The sequence below is a fragment of the Hypomesus transpacificus genome, unplaced genomic scaffold, assembly GCF_021917145.1.
Source record: "Hypomesus transpacificus isolate Combined female unplaced genomic scaffold, fHypTra1 scaffold_127, whole genome shotgun sequence".
Classification (NCBI taxonomy): domain Eukaryota; kingdom Metazoa; phylum Chordata; class Actinopteri; order Osmeriformes; family Osmeridae; genus Hypomesus; species Hypomesus transpacificus.
The window spans coordinates 14,590-36,211 of NW_025813704.1; the positions used below are offsets into that span (position 1 = coordinate 14,590).

At 49.6% G+C, this 21,622-nt stretch overlaps 3 protein-coding genes across 4 annotated transcripts; 1 reads left to right on the forward strand and 2 right to left on the reverse strand.

The window, feature by feature from the left end:
- Nucleotides 1–1,351: 1,351 nt before the first annotated feature.
- Nucleotides 1,352–11,555, reverse strand: uts2r2 (urotensin-2 receptor 2). The gene is given in 12 exon segments (XM_047050705.1): nucleotides 1,352–1,637; nucleotides 1,639–1,680; nucleotides 1,682–1,731; nucleotides 6,032–6,155; nucleotides 7,525–7,678; nucleotides 7,860–7,916; nucleotides 8,481–8,545; nucleotides 9,324–9,366; nucleotides 9,782–9,819; nucleotides 9,821–9,858; nucleotides 10,626–10,852; nucleotides 11,370–11,555. Coding segments are annotated over 12 exon segments (957 nt in total). The 5' UTR covers nucleotides 11,438–11,555; the 3' UTR covers nucleotides 1,352–1,586.
- A 94-nt stretch (nucleotides 11,556–11,649) lies between these two features.
- hexdc (hexosaminidase (glycosyl hydrolase family 20, catalytic domain) containing) lies at nucleotides 11,650–18,089 on the forward strand. Its single transcript, XM_047050697.1, has 11 exons — nucleotides 11,650–12,060; nucleotides 12,286–12,401; nucleotides 12,504–12,591; nucleotides 12,849–13,013; nucleotides 13,126–13,312; nucleotides 13,793–13,864; nucleotides 13,971–14,169; nucleotides 14,351–14,512; nucleotides 14,618–14,728; nucleotides 17,505–17,594; nucleotides 17,704–18,089. Exons 1-11 carry the CDS (start codon nucleotides 11,974–11,976, stop codon nucleotides 17,906–17,908), a joined length of 1,482 nt encoding a protein of 493 aa, XP_046906653.1. The 5' UTR covers nucleotides 11,650–11,973; the 3' UTR covers nucleotides 17,909–18,089.
- LOC124488168 (cytochrome b-245 chaperone 1 homolog) lies at nucleotides 18,067–21,551 on the reverse strand. 2 transcript variants are annotated; one of them, XM_047050706.1, is made up of 6 exons: nucleotides 20,927–21,414; nucleotides 20,457–20,544; nucleotides 20,214–20,255; nucleotides 19,877–20,047; nucleotides 19,416–19,560; nucleotides 18,067–19,162 (listed from the first exon to the last, which is right to left on the reverse strand). In XM_047050706.1, the coding sequence occupies exons 1-6, from the start codon at nucleotides 20,996–20,998 to the stop codon at nucleotides 18,979–18,981; spliced, it is 702 nt and encodes a 233-aa protein (XP_046906662.1). In that variant the 5' UTR covers nucleotides 20,999–21,414; the 3' UTR covers nucleotides 18,067–18,978. The 2 variants fall into 2 exon arrangements, with proteins under 2 accessions (XP_046906662.1, XP_046906663.1); XM_047050707.1 differs by lacking the exon at nucleotides 20,927–21,414 and adding an exon at nucleotides 21,421–21,551 and having other exon boundaries at nucleotides 18,068–19,162.
- Between the last annotated feature and the right edge of the window lie 71 nt (nucleotides 21,552–21,622).

Sequence of the window (21,622 nt, forward strand, 5' to 3'; positions counted from 1 at the left end):
ATCGAATAGAAGAAAGGCAAATATCCAGCATCTTTTTTCTGGCATGAATCAATGGGAGGCTCATCACCGAGTACTTCCTGTATATTTTACAGAAATAGTCAAACAAGGAACACAACTTCTCCATTAATCTTTTAATTTACCTTAATCTTATTTTATTAGGTTTTAATTTTCTACATGGTTCACCAGTCATATGTCTTTGTTGAGGGGTGATTCTTCTTTCAAATAACTTTATAAAACTGAACTATATAAAAATATACATAGCCTATTTTACAGTCAGGCCACAGCGCAGTCTAAAAGCAGATATAATATATTTATGGATGGCGCTCAATGGGGTCTAGATATCCGCCAGCCTGAAAATTTGAAACAGCCAGTAGTTCTGCTGACTACCGGGGCAGAAAATAGCGCAAATCCGCTACAAATTCTTCTGAAAGTGGCCTGGCATATTAATTCCGCCAAGTTAAGGGGAATTGTGTTGTTTCGCGGGGTTATCTAAAAAATGAAAAGTCAACCCGCCATCTGGGAGCTGAAAAATAAATAAAATGTTCGAATGCAACAGGCTCAGTAAACGCCGTCATTTTCTTCGTAATTACGATGAATGTCTGTGTTTACCAGCGTATCAGAGGGAGCCTATTGTGATTCTGTACTCAACTATGTGGAATGAGCGGGTCATGCGCGACACTATTCAGAATTAATACATGCTTGTTATTTTTTATCGGAAAAAAAACGACACTGTGTTGATCGTATATAATACACAATACATACATAATACACAAACACAGAGGAGAAAACTATAAAACGCCATTGGAAATTAATACCTGACTGCTCTCAAGCCGTGTGTGTGTGACATGCAGAGACTCATTCATCCAGGTGTGAGTCTCATTCGCACGATTGTCTCCCGAAGGCTGCTGGACAGAAAATAAATCAGGCCAGCAGCTACTGTCTTTTATTTGAAATCATCCTGACTGACACACACCTCAAAACATCTCATTTGTGCAAAAAAAAATACAAAATAAAAAAAAGCTTCACACAAAAAGAAAATGACACGTTGATGGTAGGGGAGAGTTCTTCTCAGAAGAAAGTTGCTCCTATCGGACGCGTGGAGAATCACCCTGGAAGTGTACACAGACGGTGTCCCCGGGTCTGAAGCAGCAACACCAAACGCTTTCTCCTCCACCTCATCCACCCTCCCCCCCACAGACCAGAACCTCCACCTTCCACCTCCAGTCAGATTAGAGGCGCAGGATCCTACCGAACCTGTCTGGTGAGGAAGCAGTCGACGGCAGGAGGATTTGACCATGGAGGGGTCACAGGAAGTGGAGGTGTCACAGGAAGTGAGGCGGTGAGGAGTGTAGAGGATGCCAGCGGTTGGTATCTCAGTGTGAAGCTGTGTTTGACAGCACACCATGTGGAATGAGCCAGGGTCAGAGACGACACACTGGCTGCTTATAAAAAACACAGCAAAGGGAAATTTGGAAGTGTGTGAGTGGGTATGTGTGGGGGGATCGGTGTGTGTTCAACCCTGTTTACTTTGGCACTGATTATTCATACCTGTGCCCCCCTCCCCTCCCCTCCAGGTGGCGCTGTTCCTAGTCTCGGGGCATGTCAGGGTCTGCGATGGCGTGTGCAGGGTCACAGGTGGAAGGACACCGTGATGGCGTAGCGTGTGCCCCACGACACCTTTCTCCACGCGGTGGAGATTCTCCGAACCAGAGGAGAAGAAGGACACTCGCCCTGGAGAAGAGAACAGAGGTTCAGGAGAGAGAGGGTGGCGTGATGGTGGTGGAGGTCAGGAGGAAGACAGGAGCCGGCTAGAAGTTCTCCTGGCTGCAGGGGAAGAGGAGCTGAGGTAAAAGAGGAGTGTTGTGTTGGGGTGAAATCATGATGAGGGATGACAAGGAAAAAGAAGAAAAAGATCATAGAAACAGAAATACATCAGTGACGGGTCCAGCCAGAGATCCAGAACAGAGGGAGGAGGAGAAGAGGAGGAGGAGGAGAGGAGGAGGAGGAGGAGGAGGAGAGAGGGAGGAGGAGAGGCGGAGGAGGAGGAGAGAGAGGAGGAGGAGGAGAGGAGAGGGAGGAGGAGAAGAGGAGAGGAGGAGGAGGAAGAGAAGCGAGGAGGAGGGAGGAGAGGAGAGAGGGAGGAGGAGGGAGGAGAGAGGGAGGAGGAGGAGGAGAGAGGGAGGAGGAGGAGAGGAGAGGGAGGAGGAGGAGGGAGGAGGAGAAGAGGAGAGGGAGGAGGAGAGAGCGAGGAGAGGAGAGGAGAGGAGAGAGGGAGGAGAGGGAGGAGGAGGAGAGGAGAGGAGCAGGGAGGAGGAGAAGAGGAGAGGAGGAGAGAGCGAGGAGAGGAGAGGGAGGAGGAGAAGAGGAGAGGGAGGAGGAGGTGAGGGAGGAGAGGAGAGAGCGAGGAGGAGGAGGAGAGGAGAGGAGCGAGGGAGGAGGAGAGAAGGAGGAGAAGAGGGAGGAGAGGAGAGGAGAGAGGGAGGAGGAGAGGAGAGGGAGGAGGAGGTGAGGGAGGAGAGGAGAGAGGGAGGAGGAGATAGGGAAGAGAGGAGAGGAGAGAGGGAGGAGAGGAGAGAGGGAGGAGGAGAGAGGGAGGAGAGGAAAGGGAGGAGAGGAGACGGGAGGGAGAGGAGAGAGGAGGAGGAGGAGAGAAGAGAGGGAGGAGAGAGGGAGGAGGAGGAGATGAGAGGGAGGAGGAGAGAGGGAGGAGGGAGGAGAGGAAAGGGAGGAGAGGAGAGAGGGGAGGAGGAGAGAGGGAGGAGGAGGAGAGGACAGAGGGAGGAGAGAGGGAGGAGGAGGAGAGGAGAGAGGGAGGAGAAGGAGAGGTAGTGTGGACAGATAGAGAGATCTGAGATGAGAAGAGAGAAAGAGAGGGTTTAGCTAGCTCAGATTGACAGCTGGACCTCTGGGACGTTTTTCAACTTCCGAATGAAACAGACACTTATTAAATAGACATTCACGAGTTGGTGAAAGAAGTACAATCTTAAGTTTCACATTTTGGCCCCAGACCTGGCAGAAGTGTGAGTGTCAGAGCTCTCAAGACGTGGAGCCGAGGAAGGAGCCTTTGGCCCAGAATGTTCCACAGACGCACTCTCTCTCTCTGTGAGACATTCTGATATTTACATACAGGCACTACTTACATAATCATGCTCTATTATGTTTAACTCCAGTATATGTTTTGTAACTTTAAAGTTGTCTGTGTTTCCTGTTAAAAGCACACTCTTATTCTTTGAGAGATAACTAAAAGGGTTATGTCATTAAAGTTGTAATAAAAATAAAAATGGTTGTTTGCTTGTCCTGGGAGAGAAGGGGCTTTCTCTCTGTGTGTGTGTGTGTGTGTGTGTGTGTGTGTGTGTGTGTGTGTGTGTGTGTGTGTGTATGCTAGCAGTAGCTGTCAAGGGGAATGACTGGGAGGTGTTAGGTAATGGAACATACACTTGGAAAAACAGAACGAGAGACGAAGCCGAGAAACAACCAATTGGACAAAGAAATGCGTTAAGAGAGAGAGAGACAGAGAGAGAGACATAGGGGGAGAGAGGGAGGGAGAAAAACAATGAGATAAGCTGTAACAGAATGCTTCTCTGATTAAAAGGGGTTCTTCTATGAAGCAGCATTAGTCCATGGGTGAGGATAAAGCATGCGTTCACTGGCTACAGGACTGCTGAGCTATGGATGTAAATACGAAGTCTGTTTACCCCAACAGGCACAGTCCATAAAGCCCTCTCTAATAGCATGAGATCAGTGGAATTGATTCAGCTGAACAATAATGTAGGAAAACCACAGAGGAAATAAAGTATCTTGGTGAGAAAAACCTCCAGTTAACAGAAAACAATTAGGGAGCGGATCGTCACGGAAACGCCTCCCGATTGGTCAATGAGCGTTCCGGATTTGACATTCTTGCGGTTGAATGGAAAGTCACGGCGGATTCTCAAAACTTGTGCGTCTTGCTGATCGGACTCCCAAAGCGTCAGATTTCACATTCAGGCTTTTCCAGAAGCCAGTTTGGATTATCACCCAGACAGCCAACCAGCATCCAGTTATCCTGTCAGCAGTAATCCCCCTCTCTCTCCCTTCACTGTCCTCTCTCTCCCTTCACTGTTTGGGGAAAAGGGGGGATAGGTACTACCGCTTTGGTAGAGCAACTGATTGCAGATCAAAAGATTGCAGGTTCGAATCCCCCCTCCCCCTCACAATCCCCTGGATAAAAGTTCAGCCTGTTCATCAGGCTGCACTCTCTGAACTGTCCTAGGCTCCGCCCCCACCTGAGGACAGCACATCTATAGGCAGCAGCCAGCTCAGGGTAATGTATGTGTTTTTGGTAGGCGAATCACGTACACACTACACCAACAGATGCTCTACAAACACAGTGTGTCTCTGCTGGATCCATGCCATCACACACACACACACACACACACACACACACAGCTGTGTCAACCAGTCTATGTGGAAGCAAACTCAAACTTTCTCTACTTTGAGGACAACCTTACATCCTTCCTTGCATCTCCATCAGGAAACACAAACCCAGTCTGTTCAGTTCTGATTCGATCAACTTCAATACTGTTCAGTTTGGTTTAACTCCAGTGGATGTGTCATTACTATCATCCTCCCTGCCTCCCCCTTCACACGCTCCTGATGTCATCCTGCCGTTTCAATAAGGGTTCATTCATGGCAGAGCTCTCAGACAGAAAGGCATAATTATCTCTGTGAACTCCCCAGCCTCTCCCCTGCCTCTCCCCTGCCTCACCCCTGCCTCTCCCCTGCCTCTCCCCCTGCCTCTCCCCAGCCTCTCCCCAGCCTCACCCCTGCCTCACCCCTGCCTCACCCCAGCCTCTCCCCAGCCTCTTCCCTGCCTCACCCCTGCATCACCCCCTGGCCTCTCCCCTGCCTCACCCCTGCCTCACGCTGGGCCCGGTTGGCAGGAGGTCAAGGTTAACATGGTAAATAGTGCCTCTTTAGGGCAGGTTCCTCTCCTCTCCCTTTCTCCTCCCTCCCTCTTTCAATCCCCTCTCCTCTCTCTTTCTCTCACTCCCTCTCTCCTCTCTCTCTCTCCCTCCCCTCTCTCCTCTCTCTTTCCCTGTCGACCCGCTCTGCTGAGGTGAAACGCGATTTAGCAGAAAAAATGAACCGACTCTGAATATCAATGCATAATCCCATCTCCTCCTCCCTCGATCCTCGATTCCTCCTCCTCCTCCTCCTCCTCTCTTTCTGTCACTGCACAAAAACACCTCGCCTCAGGGGACTGTTTCAGAGCCATCATTGTGTCACATGCCTGTTTGTTCTTTAATATAATCTAACTCTGATCCACTTCATACTGCAGGACCGTCACCCTCCTCTCTTCTGCTCCTTTTCTTCCTCTTTGCTCTTTCTTTCTCTGGATATTCAATGTCTAACTTGCTTTTTTGCTTTCCTTTCCCATCTCTGTCTCTCTCTCTGTCCTTCTATTTTAACATTAAACTTTGACAGGAGCTCAGTATGAGTCATAGACCCATCTCTGAGTAGATCCTTTTTCAAACCACAACATCACACGGTGCGTGTTGAGTATGCCTGCTGTGTGTGTGTGTGTGTTTAAAGAGAGAGTGTGTGTTAGAGAGAGGAGAGAGATGCAGCAAGCAAGAGTGAGGGAAAGAATACCGTCTAGCTCTGAGAAGCCTTCCTGACTGTGAACACAACATCCACCCCTGGATTCAAACACAACACAAGCTAATCATGTGACCGCAGCATTACCCCAACGCTGATAAAAACCACAGAGTCCAAATCAAGGCAGAAACCCAGCTGGCGTCCAGCTCCCCGACAGCCTGGCTGGGCTCTGGCTGGGCTCTGGCTGGGCTCTGGCTGGGCTCTGGTCTCTGTCAGGCAATCAAGACTAATGCTGAGACCCTCAGGTCCACTTCAGCCCATAAAAACCCCTCTGTAGAGCACAGTGGGGGTTCACCCTGGGGACACAACGTGGTAGTGCACACAGGAGAGAGAGAAGGAAAGAGAGAGTGCTGTGTTGATGTGTGTGCATGAGTGTCTGTGTTTGTGTGTTCACCTGCACGTGGTTCCACTGTCCTGTTGCCGTTGGAGTCCATGAAGATGAAGCGACCTCCAGTGAAGTCCGAGCCGTAGTCAGACAGGTAGAGGAGAGAGGTGTAGTCAAACGAGCCGTACGTCACCTGGGAGACACACAGAGAGACGGGGGGGAGAGAGAGAGAGAGAGAGAGAGAGAGAGAGAGAGAGAGAGAGAGAGAGAGGGAGAGAGAGAGAGAGAGAGAACAAAAGAAAAGGAAAGAGAGAGGTAGAGCGAGGGAGAGATAGAAAGGGAGAGAGATGGAGGGAGAGAGGAACAGAAAGATAGGGAGAGGTAAGATTGAAACAGAGAATGAGAGAGGACAAGATACATAGTTATCTCCCCCACCCAATCACCAGAGGTTCTCCAATCTGGCTGAGAAGCTGCTATCTGAGCTGGGATCACTTTCTCTCTCTCTCTCCCCCCCCCCCCACTCTCAGTCTCCCCCTCCCTCTCTGTGTCTATCTGAGCTGGGATCATCTGTAACTTGGTCTTACACCGGACGTGACCAGAGGACAGGGCTCCAAACACAACCCCCCAACGTCACCCAGAATGCATCTGTCTCCAGCGTAACCATTCCAGCCCAGTGTGCAGACTTATCTGGTCTCTATCAGCGGCGGCGAGTGGGACCACGCCGTGTCCCGCAAGGAGGCAGCAGCCTCGGATCAGCGACATGATCGATGGAGGGGGGGGGGGGGGGGGGGGGTCAGCAGACGGCTGGAGACATTTCCATTTAAATGAGGGCTGGGTGGGCCAATTAGACTCAAGATGGTGCCGAAGACAGATGGGGGGGCAGGTGTGATTTGGATTTGATTCCAGATCTGTTTATCCAGCTGTCCAGGACCAGGGGGACAGGAGAGGAGGGCGGGGCAGGGGGGCAGGAGAGGGGGGCGAGTACACAGTCCCGTATTCACGCTAAGAGAACAAGAGAAATTCACAGCTTCCTTATCAGATGTTAGTTCAGACTAGAGCTGGACAACAACTGAAAAACTAAGATATACTAAGTTGACTTTGGTGAAAAGCACCCTTCAGGCTAAGTCCCCCGTAAACAGGAAATGCAGTTCATCCTCTCTCCTCTCTCCACTTCCTAACAGAAAATAAGAAAATACATTTATTTCCTAAGTCAAGGAATTTGAACCTGCTCGTTTAGCAGTCAACAGCTGTTCCACTGAGCTAAAGCCAACTTCTGAAGAGAGGAGCTTTCATCTCTGAAACCCCTGGAACGTTCTAAGGAGAACCACGGTTCTAAACAGACTGAGTAACTTGTTAATGCCAGAGAGAGTACGTAACAAGCATTCATTAAAGTCTAGGTTTATATATATAGCTTTCCTTTCAGATAGGCCAGGTTTGAACAAACAGAATAGCTAATGTGATCATTTCAACCCTAGTATGAACTTCTCCTAATACGGTGCACTGTATATCCAGGGTCCAGTTTGAGGGTGTGTGTGTGTGTGTGTGTGTGTGTGTGTGTCTACCTTGTCTATGTGAGGGTGCCAGTACTCATCGTGCTGGGTCTGGGCGGAGCTGCTGTTGATCCTGGAGAAGAAGGTGGGCTTGGTGAGGAACATCAGGGCAGGATCCAAGTCAAACACCTGGGCGACCACCTCCTGGATACGACCACGCACCGCCCTGCACACACACACACACGCAGAGACACACACACCCGCAGGCAGGCAAGAATATGTAAGTGACAGTACACATAAGCACACTCACATGATATGGCAATAACATATAAGTGGCAGTAAAATGCTAGTGTCAGACAGATGGTGTGTGTGTATGTGTCTACAGGTGTGTGTGTGTTTGCTGTCACCTGTAGAGCTGAAAATCTTCCTGGGTGAACACCTCACCGACCTGCTCCCCAAAGTACCTGGTAGAACCACCACACACACACACACACACAAAGTTTAGAGTTGAGAGAACACAGCTCTATTAGCATACATTAGCATACGATACATGGCACATTGCACAATTACCCAAGTGGGCATACCAGCCATCCAAACATGACAGATACTGGGAGTAGAGAGGGAGGGGAGGGGAGGGAGGGAGGAGAGAGGGAGAGGAGGGGAGGGAGGGAGAGAGGGAGAGGAGTGAGAGAGGTAAAGGGAGAGAGAGAGAGGGAGAGGAGGTTGAGTTGATCTCAAGGGGGTTCATGAAAGCCCACTGAAAGGAACGATGACAGCCCCAGCAGTCGTCTTGTCACAACCAATCAGCACTGGAGGCTCAGAGAGGACAGAGAGACAGAGGGGTAGAGAGAGAGACAGAGGGGTAGAGAGAGAGGGGTAGAGAGAGAGCGAGGGAGAGAGAGAGAGAGAGAGAGAGAGAGAGAGAGAGAGAGAGAGAGAGAGAGAGAGAGAGAGAGAGAGAGAGAGAGAGAGAGAGAGAGAGAGAGAGAGAGAGAGAGAATGATGGAGGGAGAGACAGCCACACTCACCTGTAGATGTTGACAAACTGTTTCCCCATGGACAGAGCTCCAGAATGCAGGTCCAGGATGGAGGCCTGGAAGGGACGAAAACTCAAACTCAATAATCAAATCCACCACTGCCAAAACCCAAACAGAAAACCAAATACAAAGTTGTGTATTTTGTCCAGCTGCGCTTGCTTTGGGCCTCCCTGCTAGTCACTTGTTATCTGCAGCTGCTATTCAGCTGCAGTGAGGGCAACATGCCACCACTTAGAAAATAATTAATTTTCTTTTTTGTTGTTGTTATTTTTGGTGTTTATTATTTATTTTGGGATGTCCCCTGTGTTTCACTGTCTTCTCACTCATCAAACACAACAACTGGGGGAGGAGGGAGAGGGGAGGGAAGGGAGGGTGGAGAGGGGTTGAAACCGAAACAGAACATTTCGATTCCACCGGGGTAGGACAGCGTGGCGAGGGACTGCTTGGTTCACTCATGCAGACACAGAATCAAATCAAATCAAATGTATTTGTATAGCCCTTTTTACACGCAAGCATGTCACAGAGGGCTTCACATACGCACATAGAACTGCTCCTCAACCAACCTAAACCCTCAAAGAAGACAAGGAAAAAACTCCCAGAAAAAAACTCCCAACGGGAGAAAAAATTGAAGAAACCTTGGGGAGGAGAAATTCAGAGAGGGATCCCCTCCTCCAGAGACGGTTGGTGAAAGAGAGGAGCAGAACACAAGCTAAACACCAGTGTGACTGGCTGGCAGGCTGGTCCAGGCAGTACCAGCCTGCCCTCTAGAGGGCCAGTTGAGGAACATACAGTCCTCAGAGACGCAGGCCAAGATAATCAATCACAGATACTCACCCCTCCCTCTGAACCCGCCAGGGCGAGACCTCGCTCAGCCAACCTGCAGAGATAGAGAACCACCATCACATCTCATGTTATAGGACAGAGAACCACCATCACATCTCATCTTACAGGACAGAGAACCACCATCACATCTCATGTTATAGGACAGAGAACCACCATCACATCTCATGTTATAGGACAGAGAATCACCATCACATCTCATCTTATAGGACAGAGAACCACCATCACATCTCATCTTATAGGACAGAGAACCACCATCACATCTCATCTTACTGGACAGAGAGAGAAAATCAATATATAGCATGGGAGACAGAGAGAGGGGAGGGAGAGAGAGACAATGAGATAGAGAGGGGAGAGAGGAGCGAGAGAGGAGAGAGAGAGTGGGGAAGTGGGGGAGAGAGAGTGAGATAGAGAGTGAGAGGGGGGGGGGAGGGGGGGGGGGGGTGTCTTACCTCCGGAGTACCTGAGCCTCCTCCCTGGTCACCACACTGGTCTGTTACGGCTCGGCCACACCTGAGAGGAGTGCATCCTGGGAAAGGCATTGAATACTTAATATTGACATTTAAATTTAAATTCACCTCTTTAAAATTGAAACATGAATGAATAAAAAACAATTCAGATAAAAATCAAGGTTCAGAAATTCAGGTTGCTCAAATTCGAACGGTAGTAGAACCAGATCTCTGAGGAGAGAGGTCTGCAGTTGGACCGTTCTTGGAGAAGTGAATCTGAATCGGTCAGATCTGAATTAGTTATCAAATTTTGGGGATCGGAATTTCACCCTACAAATTTGAGCAGCCTGAATTTTGTTCTAGTTGAATTTCTGAAGCTTGATTTTTTTTGGGGGGGGGGGGGGGGGGGGGATTTGAATTTTACAGTTTGAATTTGAGCAACCTGAATTTTTTTAACAGCCAGAGTGTAATTTATTGATTGCCATCAGGATATGAAATAAATTACAGTAAAAATGACAAGGCCTGCTTCAATAAAATCTCACCACTGGACAGCCGCAAACACCAGTGAGCAGGCGGGAAAGTGTTTGTAGAAGATCGGTGATATAATAAGCAAATAACACACTGTGCCTGTGTTACCACATGCACAGCCTGATGGCCTGGAGCACAAGGTTAGAATAACCACCTGGAGCTGGAGGGCAATAAGAACGGAGGGCTTTGAACAGGTAGACCTGCCCCGAGGAGGTTAATGGCTTCGTAGGAACCATGCTACTGTTGGGTTAGAACACGCTAACAAACGCTCTCTCTCTCTTTCTGCCTCTCTCTCTCTTTCTTTCTCTCTCTCTCTCACCAGGGTAGCGTTTGTAGCTGTCATAGTCCTCAGAGCAGTCCACAGTGTAGACGCGTGGCTCTGGGCTCACCACCTCGCCCTGTCGAACCAGCGTCTCCGTGACATCAGGGTCACCTGGGGCCAGGTACAGCCAGGCCGCAGCGCCGCACACCACCACCAGGAGCAGCAGCAGCAGCAGAGAGCCTCGACTGCTCCTCCACAAAGACGCCTGCCTCAGAGCGTTGCCCCTGGGGAGGAGCGGAGGGGGAGAGGAGAGGGAGAGATGGGGTGAGGAGGGGGGGAGGAGAGGAGGGGGGGAGGAGAGGAGGGGGGGAGGAGAGGAGGGGGAGTGGAGAGGGAGAGATGGGGGTGAGGAGGGGGAGAGGAGAGGAGGGGGAGAGAGGGAAAGAAGAGGACAGGGAGGAGGATGGGGAGAGCAAGGAGATGGGGAGGGAGGAGAGGGGGAGAGAGGAGAGATGAGAAGGAAAGGGGGAGAGGGGAGACACAAGTTAAGGGGCAAAATATTTAACAGAGCGAGGAGGAACGAGGATATAGGTAGAAAAGAGGGGAGGAGAAAATAAGGAAAGATAGAGGAGGTGGTGAGGGAGGTGTGAAATAGCATTGCATGATTACATCATCTACAATATAAAAGAAAGCGGCTCTAACTTGGCTTAACTGATACTATTTACATTCTTGTTGGCTACCTCTCATTGCACAGGTAAGTCGGAACTGATGTTATCACCTAGCCCAGTTTACAGCATTTACCTTTTAATCTTCTTCTCGATCCCATTCAAATCTGGGATTTTCAGATTAGCTCGTCGTTGTACTGTCATCTTCTTAACATAAAGCCCGGCTTGGTGAGCATCAGGAAGATTCACATATGTGAGTATTTCTTGCAGGAATAGTTGAGATCTGAAACCAACCACGCACGACTGGCAATACCGAGCTACTTCCTGGTACCAAGCGTCGTAGAGTTTCTGATTGGTTCGTTGAAAAAGAAGCCTACGTTCTCATTGGACCACATCATGAAGCAGCAGAAACGTGATTAGCTAGGATGCACAAACAAACGCAGAATAGCCGTTACACTTGAAACTTCCGAGTAGTAGTACAACAATTATTCTTCGATGCAACACATTTTCGACAATTTAGATCGATTGCCCTGCCAGTCATTTAAAAAATAGCGCACATTCCAATGTTTTGATAACGTTGTCATCCGTGTGGGTCTGTGCCGCCCGTGAACCCAGCGCGCCGTCACTTCAGGAGTAGTTGTGTACAGGATCGTGAAAGCGACATTATCAGCGCTGTATAATGATATAACAGTCGGGCAGAACTTTAAATTAGTGTACGAATCTATGCTTTAGCTTTCAGAATGGATGCTTCACCGTGGCCGAAGGGAAAGAAGTTGGTGCATCTGGATTTGAAAGGTGCCCCTCCTAGAATAGAGTACTTGCACAAGGTGAGTAGACGAGGCTGTAGATATTGCAGTCACAGACTGCATGAGTAACGATCTATAATGGCGCTGTCTTAACGTCGTTTTCTCAACCTTTCTAAAGTATTCAACCAACAAATCTACTATCACTATATCATCGTGTGGAGACAACGTCGTTCCTGTTAGGTTATATTCAACCTAGATGGCTATTAAACCGCCGGTCCATGTTGTGTGTGTGTGTGTGTGTGGCAGCTGATTGAGCTGTTTGCCAGTCTGGGTGCAGATGGTCTACTGCTGGAGTATGAGGACATGTTTCCCTACAAGGGAAAGCTGAAGATGCTACAAGCCACCTCCCACCCTCCATACAGGTGCAGATAGACCCTGGCCTGACACACACACCTTTTCATTCTTCCTGTCTCCTGTACTGACTTCCTGTCCCCTGCATTAACTTCCTGTCTCCTATCTTGCAGTCGAGAGGAGATCCTGTCCATCCAGGATGTGGCCAGGTCCCAGGGGCTGGAGGTCATTCCTCTGGTGCAGACGTTTGGACACATGGAGGTGACAGAGGGAGTGTACACTGTACACAGTCACACAGTTTACACTCTGCAAAGTAGATGTGTCACTTTGGGAGTCTTCCTCCCATCCCCATTCTCTATACTTTCCGCCATGGCTCCAACTTTCTCTCTCCTCGACTTCTTCTCTTTCACTCCCTCTCTCTCCCTACTCTCTCTCTATCACTCTCTCTCCTCTTCATCTCTCCCTACTCTCTCTCTCCCCCTCTCTCTCTCTCCCCTCCCACCTGTCTCCCTCCTCAGTTTGTGTTGAAGCACCGCTCCCTGTGTGGGCTGAGGGAGGTGGGCCGCTGTCTGGGCACCCTGAACCCCCACCTGGAGGAGGGACGCAGGCTGGTGGAGGAGATGCTGAGGCAGGTGGTGGACCTCCACCCAGGGCTGGGCTCCATACACATCGGGGCTGACGAGGTGAGGGGGAGTGGAGGATGTCACGGGTGAGGTTAAGGGAGGTAAAGGGTGAGGTGAAACTAATGACGTCAATGTCACGTGACTGTCCAGTGTTCTGTGGTTCTCTGTCCAGGTGTACCTGCTGGGCGAGGGGGCGGAGTCTCAGCAGTGGCTGGGCGGGGCTCCTGGACGCTCTGTGCAGCAGCTGTTCCTGGGTCATGTGACCAGGGTGGCGAGGGGGGTGAAAGAGGCGTGGCCTCACCTGAACATCATCATGTGGGACGACATGCTGAGAGGGATGGACCAGGAGACACTGAGGGGTGAGGGAGGAGACTGAGGGGTGAGGGAGGAGACTGAGGGGTGAGGGAGGAGACTGAGGGGTGAGGGAGGAGACTGAGGGGTGAGGGAGGAGACTGAGGGGTGAGGGAGGAGACTGAGGGGTGAGGGAGGAGACTGAGGGGTGAGGGAGGAGACTGAGGGGGGAGGGAGGAGACTGAGGGGGGAGGGAGGAGACTGAGGGGGGAGGGAGGAGACTGAGGGGTGAGGGAGGAGACTGAGGGGGGAGGGAGGAGACTGAGGGGTGAGGGAGGAGACTGAAGGGGGAGGGAGGGTATAGACAGGAAGGGGGAGGTGGGAGACACAGGATCCTGGACAGAGCCATAATGAGACTTTGTCTACAACAGTTGACAAACTCACCCTCTTCTGTGTGTGTGTGTGTGTGTGTGTGTGTGTGTGTGTGTGTGTGTGTGTGTGTGTGTGTGTGTGTGTGTGTGTGTGTGTGTGTGTGTGTGTGTGTGTAGACAGCGGTCTGGGGGGCTTAGTGCAGCCCATGCTGTGGGACTACAGTCCAGCTCTGGATGTGGAGGCCACTAGTAAGAACACTATCTGTGTTTTACTGTCTATGTATGTTCAGGAACCAGGATACATATGATAGAGGAGAATATACATAGTCAACATAAAACAAATTGTGCCCTGCAGTGTCTCTGCTGGAGAAGTACCAGGCGTCTGGCCTGGCTCACCTGTGGGCCGCCAGCTCCTTCAAGGGCTCCACCTGCGTGCACACCTGTGTGCCCAGCACGCTCAGACACGTCCAGAACCACCTGCAGTGGCTGAAGGTGGCTAGCTCCTCCCCTGCTGGGGCTCACCTGCAGGGCATCGCCCTCACTGGCTGGCAGAGGTGGGCACATAACCATATTGTTCTGGATTATCTTTATTAGGATATTAGGTGTATTTTGGGAGATTATAACCATATTTGGCTGTAAAATGTCCGTACTGGACTTGGTGTGTGTGTGTGTGTACATGGGTGTGTACATGTGTGTGTGCGTCTGCCTGTTTGTGTTGGGCTCCGTCACGGTCAGGTACGACCACATGTCTGTGCTGTGTGAGCTGCTTCCTGTGGGGCTGCCCTCCCTGGCCTCCTGCCTGCAGACCCTCCATCACGGCCGCTTCTGCCCCGACGCCCAGGCCCGGGCCACGCACAGCCTGGGAACACACTCTGTGGAGGCGGAGGCCATGACGGGGTGAGAAAACACCACGCTGTAGCATTGTGTTAGCTTGTAGCATAGCTTGTAGCATAGCTTGTTGCGTAGAGTACTATGAAATGGGTTTTGGTCTGTGTATCTCAGGTCACCTGGAAGTGAAGCTCCTTCGTTTCCTGGCAGCAGACTGGCCGAACTGGTCGTGGAGCTAACGGCCTTGCTCGACTCCGAGGAGCTCCGCCATTTTGAAAACAACATGTGAGTTATACAGGGAAGAATGCTGGGCTGCTTGTAGTCACCTTGTCTGGAAACATGCGTTATGAGTTTCAGAAGCAGATTCTGTACGTGTCCAAGACAACTTTACTCTGGGACAGTAAAGTCTATCGTTTCTTATGCCATAACAATTTCCTTGTTGTGGCTTGACTGGCTTAGATGTTTTTTCTTCCCTTATACTTGTATGCATTTACTTCTATATAATCCTCTACTTTATCATTTTCTTTCTTGTATTTGATTGTGGTGGTGTTCTGACCAGTGTAGGGTGTTGTGTTGTCAGGTATGGGTTAGGGTTAGTGGTGGTGTTCTGTGGTGGTTGACCAGTGTAGGGTGTTGTGTTGTCAGGTATGGGTTAGGGTTAGTTACGGTGGTGTTCTGTGGTGGTTGACCAGTGTAGGGTGTTGTGTTGTCAGGTATGGGTTAGGGTTAGTTACGGTGGTGTTCTGTGGTGGTTGACCAGTGTAGGGTGTTGTGTTGTCAGGTATGGGTTAGGGTTAGTTACGGTGGTGTTCTGTGGTGGTTGACCAGTGTAGGGTGTTGTGTTGTCAGGTATGGGTTAGGGTTAGTTACGGTGGTGTTCTGTGGTGGTTGACCAGTGTAGGGTGTTGTGTTGTCAGGTATGGGTTAGGGTTAGTTACGGTGGTGTTCTGTGGTGGTTGACCAGTGTAGGGTGTTGTGTTGTCAGGTATGGGTTAGGGTTAGTTACGGTGGTGTTCTGTGGTGGTTGACCAGTGTAGGGTGTTGTGTTGTCAGGTATGGGTTAGGGTTAGTTACGGTGGTGGTTGACCAGTGTAGGGTGTTGTGTTGTCAGGTATGGGTTAGGGTTAGTTACGGTGGTGTTCTGTGGTGGTTGACCAGTGTAGGGTGTTGTGTTGTCAGGTATGGGTTAGGGTTAGTTACGGTGGTGTTCTGTGGTGGTTGACTAGTGTAGGGTGTTGTGTTGTCAGGTATGGGTTAGGGTTAGTTACGGTGGTGTTCTGTGGTGGTTGACCAGTGTAGGGTGTTGTGTTGTCAGGTATGGGTTAGGGTTAGTTACGGTGGTGTTCTGTGGTGGTTGACCAGTGTAGGGTGTTGTGTTGTCAGGTATGGGTTAGGGTTAGTTACGGTGGTGTTCTGTGGTGGTTGACCAGTGTAGGGTGTTGTGTTGTCAGGTATGGGTTAGGGTTAGTTACGGTGGTGTTCTGTGGTGGTTGACCAGTGTAGGGTGTTGTGTTGTCAGGTATGGGTTAGGGTTAGTTACGGTGGTGTTCTGTGGTGGTTGACCAGTGTAGGGTGTTGTGTTGTCAGGTATGGGTTAGGGTTAGTTACGGTGGTGGTTGACCAGTGTAGGGTGTTGTGTTGTCAGGTATGGGTTAGGGTTAGTTACGGTGGTGTTCTGTGGTGGTTGACCAGTGTAGGGTGTTGTGTTGTCAGGTATGGGTTAGGGTTAGTTACGGTGGTGTTCTGTGGTGGTTGACCAGTGTAGGGTGTTGTGTTGTCAGGTATGGGTTAGGGTTAGTTACGGTGGTGTTCTGTGGTGGTTGACCAGTGTAGGGTGTTGTGTTGTCAGGTATGGGTTAGGGTTAGTTACGGTGGTGTTCTGTGGTGGTTGACCAGTGTAGGGTGTTGTGTTGTCAGGTATGGGTTAGGGTTAGTTACGGTGGTGTTCTGTGGTGGTTGACCAGTGTAGGGTGTTGTGTTGTCAGGTATGGGTTAGGGTTAGTTACGGTGGTGTTCTGTGGTGGTTGACCAGTGTAGGGTGTTGTGTTGTCAGGTATGGGTTAGGGTTAGTTACAGTGGTGTTCTGTGGTGGTGGACCAGTGTATGGTGTTGTGTTGTCAGGTATGGGTTAGGGTTAGTTACGGTGGTGTTCTGTGGTGGTTGACCAGTGTAGGGTGTTGTGTTGTCAGGTATGGGTTAGGGTTAGTTACGGTGGTGTTCTGTGGTGGTTGACCAGTGTAGGGTGTTGTGTTGTCAGGTATGGGTTAGGGTTAGTTACGGTGGTGTTCTGTGGTGGTTGACCAGTGTAGGGTGTTGTGTTGTCAGGTATGGGTTAGGGTTAGTGGTGGTGTTCTGTGGTGGTTGACCAGTGTAGGGTGTTGTGTTGTCAGGTATGGGTTAGGGTTAGTGGTGGTGTTCTGTGGTGGTTGACCAGTGTAGGGTGTTGTGTTGTCAGGTATGGGTTAGGGTTAGTGGTGGTGTTCTGTGGTGGTTGACCAGTGTAGGGTGTTGTGTTGTCAGGTATGGGTTAGGGTTAGTGGTGGTGTTCTGTGGTGGTTGACCAGTGTAGGGTGTTGTGTTGTCAGGTATGGGTTAGGGTTAGTTACGGTGGTGTTCTGTGGTGGTTGACCAGTGTAGGGTGTTGTGTTGTCAGGTATGGGTTAGGGTTAGTTACGGTGGTGTTCTGTGGTGGTTGACCAGTGTAGGGTGTTGTGTTGTCAGGTATGGGTTAGGGTTAGTTACGGTGGTGTTCTGTGGTGGTTGACCAGTGTAGGGTGTTGTGTTGTCAGGTATGGGTTAGGGTTAGTTACGGTGGTGTTCTGTGGTGGTTGACCAGTGTAGGGTGTTGTGTTGTCAGGTATGGGTTAGGGTTAGTTACGGTGGTGTTCTGTGGTGGTTGACCAGTGTAGGGTGTTGTGTTGTCAGGTATGGGTTAGGGTTAGTTACGGTGGTGTTCTGTGGTGGTTGACCAGTGTAGGGTGTTGTGTTGTCAGGTATGGGTTAGGGTTAGTTACGGTGGTGTTCTGTGGTGGTTGACCAGTGTAGGGTGTTGTGTTGTCAGGTATGTACGTGGCTGGCTGTCTCCTCACCACCGGCAGAGGAGGATGGTCAACCCTCTCATCATCCAGCAGATCCAGGATCAGGCCACGGCGTAAGACACGTTGTGTGCTCTTACACATCAGCACTTCCTGTTCCACTTCAACATTTCCTGTTCCACTTCCTTATTCCATTCTTTCCTCTGTCCCCGTCCCCCCTCCCAGGTTGCTGGCTGTGGTGATGGAGAAGGTGGAGGCCATTAGGGAGGAGATGGTGCTCCTCTACCCGGCCTCTACAGCTCAGGAGTGGGTGGAGCAGCATGTGGAGCCAGTGATGGCTCCTCTCCAGAGGGTGCTGGAGGCCACCAGGGTCTGTCTGGTAGAGATGCTGCCCCACAACCCCTCTCCATCTTTGGGGGACAGCCAGTAGTCAGGTCCCTCTCTGGCTCCTGTTCACTAACAGAACTGACAAGGTGAAAGGATGGTGTGCGTCTAGGTGAAATATGTAATATGTTGATTTGACTTCTGTCTTAACTTCACTGGAATGTTAAAGTAATGAATGCAAAGTTAATTAACACGTTTTATTAAAATAAATGTAAACAAATCAAAAAGGTGCATCTGAATGGAGACGATAAAATCACAATTAGGTTTGATAAGAATTGACATTCACATTAACCGTACATAAATACAGAAAAAAAACATCACCCCTTTCAGAATTGAAAACATTATTTCAACTAGTGTATAACCTGAGGTTTAGCATTTCTTATTGTAACTGACCCAGTCAGGAGAACCAGATTAAATTGGTTTAACTTTCAGAGATCACAAACAAACATTCTCATCTCTGCCATGCTTGATTATAGTTTACAATCACATGCATTCAGCTTATGACAGCACTATGCACTGATACGTAGAGATTGTCAACTGGGTGGTCTGAAAAAATAATAATAATTTGAATCCCTCAAATTGACGTTTTCCATAAAATGATACTTAATCCAGTTAAGTCACAAGGCAGTTAGAAGATGTGGATGGTATTTACCTCTGGAATGTTTAAGACAGCATGAGGTCATTCACACCTCATAGGTGTGTGAGTCGCCGATGTAAGGCAGTACACACCAAATGGTACTAGATATAGAGATAGAACTGTAAATATACCAAAGAATGTGTCTCAATGCCCTTTATAAACCTTCCAGATTGTTCCGGAGGAGGGAAGGAGCAGGCAGTTGATGTATCATCGAGGAATGTTGTGCGACCATAACGAGGGCAGTAAAGGCCAGAATCTCTCTGTTTTCATAGTTTCACCTCTTTCCCCCTTTCCAGGGTAGGTGTAGAAGGCGTCCTGTAAACTCAGACCCAGGATCAGATTACCGTTCCGCCAACCCTGACCCCAAACACAGGAAAATTAACGTAACATCTGACCCTGGACCAGTGCTTAGGGAAAACGTCCACCCTGTCCATGATTCAGTTCCAAGGTCAAAACTCAGGTCAGAGGTTCCTGAAAGGTTAAAAGGGTTGCTCGTCCGAGTCACTGCTGTGGTTGGCGTCAACTTCCTGATTCTCTTCTCTCTGTGCCGCTGCCAGCGCTGCCTCGTTCCTTTTCTTCTGCTCCTCCTCCCTCTCCCAGCGTCGCCTCAGGTCCTCCAGGCCCAGGAAGCGGATCAGCAACGCAGCCACAGCTTCCACATCACTGAGAGAAAGGAAGAGAGGAAGAGGTGGCAAATAAGAGAGACATTGAGGAAAGAGATGGAGTGGAAGAAAAACAGTGATGGCTGTAATATAACCGACTTGACAGTTATATTATGGAGCGGTGGACCACACACCCCCTAATCCCATTACATACATTCTCATCAACAATACCATTTCCCACGTTAACATGCGTTCAGTTCCTGGCGCCATAAGAAAAATCGATCCGATAGTACCTGACAGGGCCCGTGTCTTACCTGTGTGAGCCCAGCGTAGCGCTCTGCGTGAGCGGGTAGGAGAAGCCCGTAGCCAGCCTCAGCACCACCAGGTAGCCCTTCCCCAGGTAGCGCACCTTCTCCTCCTGCACACACACGTCACTCAGGTGGGCCATGTTCAGCACCACTGAAACCGGTGGAGAGAAAGAAGGAGAGAGACAAAGGAAAGATGTATAGAGAGAGAGAGAGAGAGAAAGACCAGTGAGACAGGACAGAGAGAGAAAGATGGAGGGAGAGACAAAGACATGAGATAGAGGGAGAAAGAACAGAGAGAAAGACAGACAGGACAGAGAGTAAGAAAGCAGTCAGTTCTGTTTCCCTCTGAGCCAGTTGACCGCAGACAGACCCTCAGTCCCAGATAACAGCACTGGGGGGCCGGGTGTCTTCTGAGCTACACCGGCGTGGCTCAGGGAGGCTGGCCACACCCACACACGACCTCTCACCTTTCTCCTGCCCTCTCCTCCAGAGCGTAAGGATCATGGCGTAGAGGCTGGAGGTCCTCAGCTCGATCACGTCCTTGGACTTGTCGAACACAGCCTCCTCCCACTCCTCCATGTTCTGCAGAGCCACAAAGAGGCAGCCTCCCACATAGAACAGCCTCCACAAGAGGCTGTCTGGAAGCACATGACAGAGATGACATCCAATCAGGCAGAGAGATAGATAGAAAGAGTGAGATGCAGTGTGGATGGATGAATAGAATCTGTTCTAACACGCCATCTATTCAAAAGTAGCATACTGAAGAACGCTCCATGTATTTGGTTGAGACTGATGATGTCATACCTGAACTGTAGTGTGCAGCCGCCAGGCCAATGGATGCGATGCCTGGAGGGGGAGGGGGGGGCAGTAAACAAACAAGATTTTGTTACTCATACAGAAACACATAGGGAAGCTGACACAATGCTATAGTACCATCAAGGGATTGAAGGCATTTCGGTAGCATTGAGCCATTCTGCAAACTTATGACACACACAACAATCTATCTTTAAACACAGACATACACGCTAATCTTTGGCAGACACATACCGACCAGCAGGGCCCAGGAGCGGATGCTTGGGGACCTCCTCAGGTGAAGCATGGTTGGCGTCTGTTGCTTGACCTGCATGTAGCCCATCTGTCACACAGACAACAACCATAACGATCATGTCATGTGTTTATTTAGCAGACGCTTTTATCCAAAGCAATGTACAGGGGGAGGAATTGAACCTGCTACCGCTTGATCGGCAGTTGTATGCTGTAACACTGTGGACTGGTAGGGGGCATGGATGACAACAGAGCGGATGATAGTGATGAAAGCGTTCGAACGATTAAGGTATTTGGGTGCCATCTTTTCGCCCAAACCGTAAAAGAGATTAACAGGTTCCTTCTAACTTTGTACTGAGACTTGCGGGTCACTGAATTGGTCATGGGAAAAAATAGGCCAAGTCTAGAACTTTCGGGGTTTCGCTAGTGATACTATCTACCTACTTTTACTGTGAGAGTTAGATAAACATTACCTTCAATTGTCGATGTAGCTCGAAACGTACAATTTGAAGCCCTTTTCCCTCTTGCTTTAAGGTTTGCAACATATGTAGCTAAATGTTGTTTGTCATTTTGGATAGATCGGTCAAAACTCCTAGGGGCATTTTGTGCGAGAACTAACGTAACTGCTAGGTACCGGAAGTTGTTGACATGGGTTGTGCAAATGCGGACGTGATGTATGCATAGAGTCAAAAAGTCGTTTTTTTATGTTTCTAATCTGCAGCCACCGACTCTACTCCGTTTTCGCCAAGCGAACCACCTGCATAAAATCGTCATTACTATGTATATAGCGAAACGAGCTTGTTGCTATATCCTTATGTAGGCCAGGGGAAACTTCTAGAATCGATTAAGTTTCGGTGCACCGATCCTATTTTGGGGCTATCCTACTTGCACGTCGTTGTGTGGTACATTCTAGGGTGATATGGCAAACACTGTTTGCTGTACTTAAATAATTAGCAATACCCCTTACCTTGCGTTTAAAGGTTGTCTTCTATATACAGATTATCCTGGTAAAGGTACTGTATCAACAAGCATGCAAGCCCACAGAGTATAAATTGAAAAACAGGGAAGTTACTTTTCATTTTTTGAGAAAAATGAGGTTGGAGTGGGCGTTACTTCCTTCCTGGATAACTGCACTCTGATTGGATGATCGTCAGCGCAGTTCCAACGCT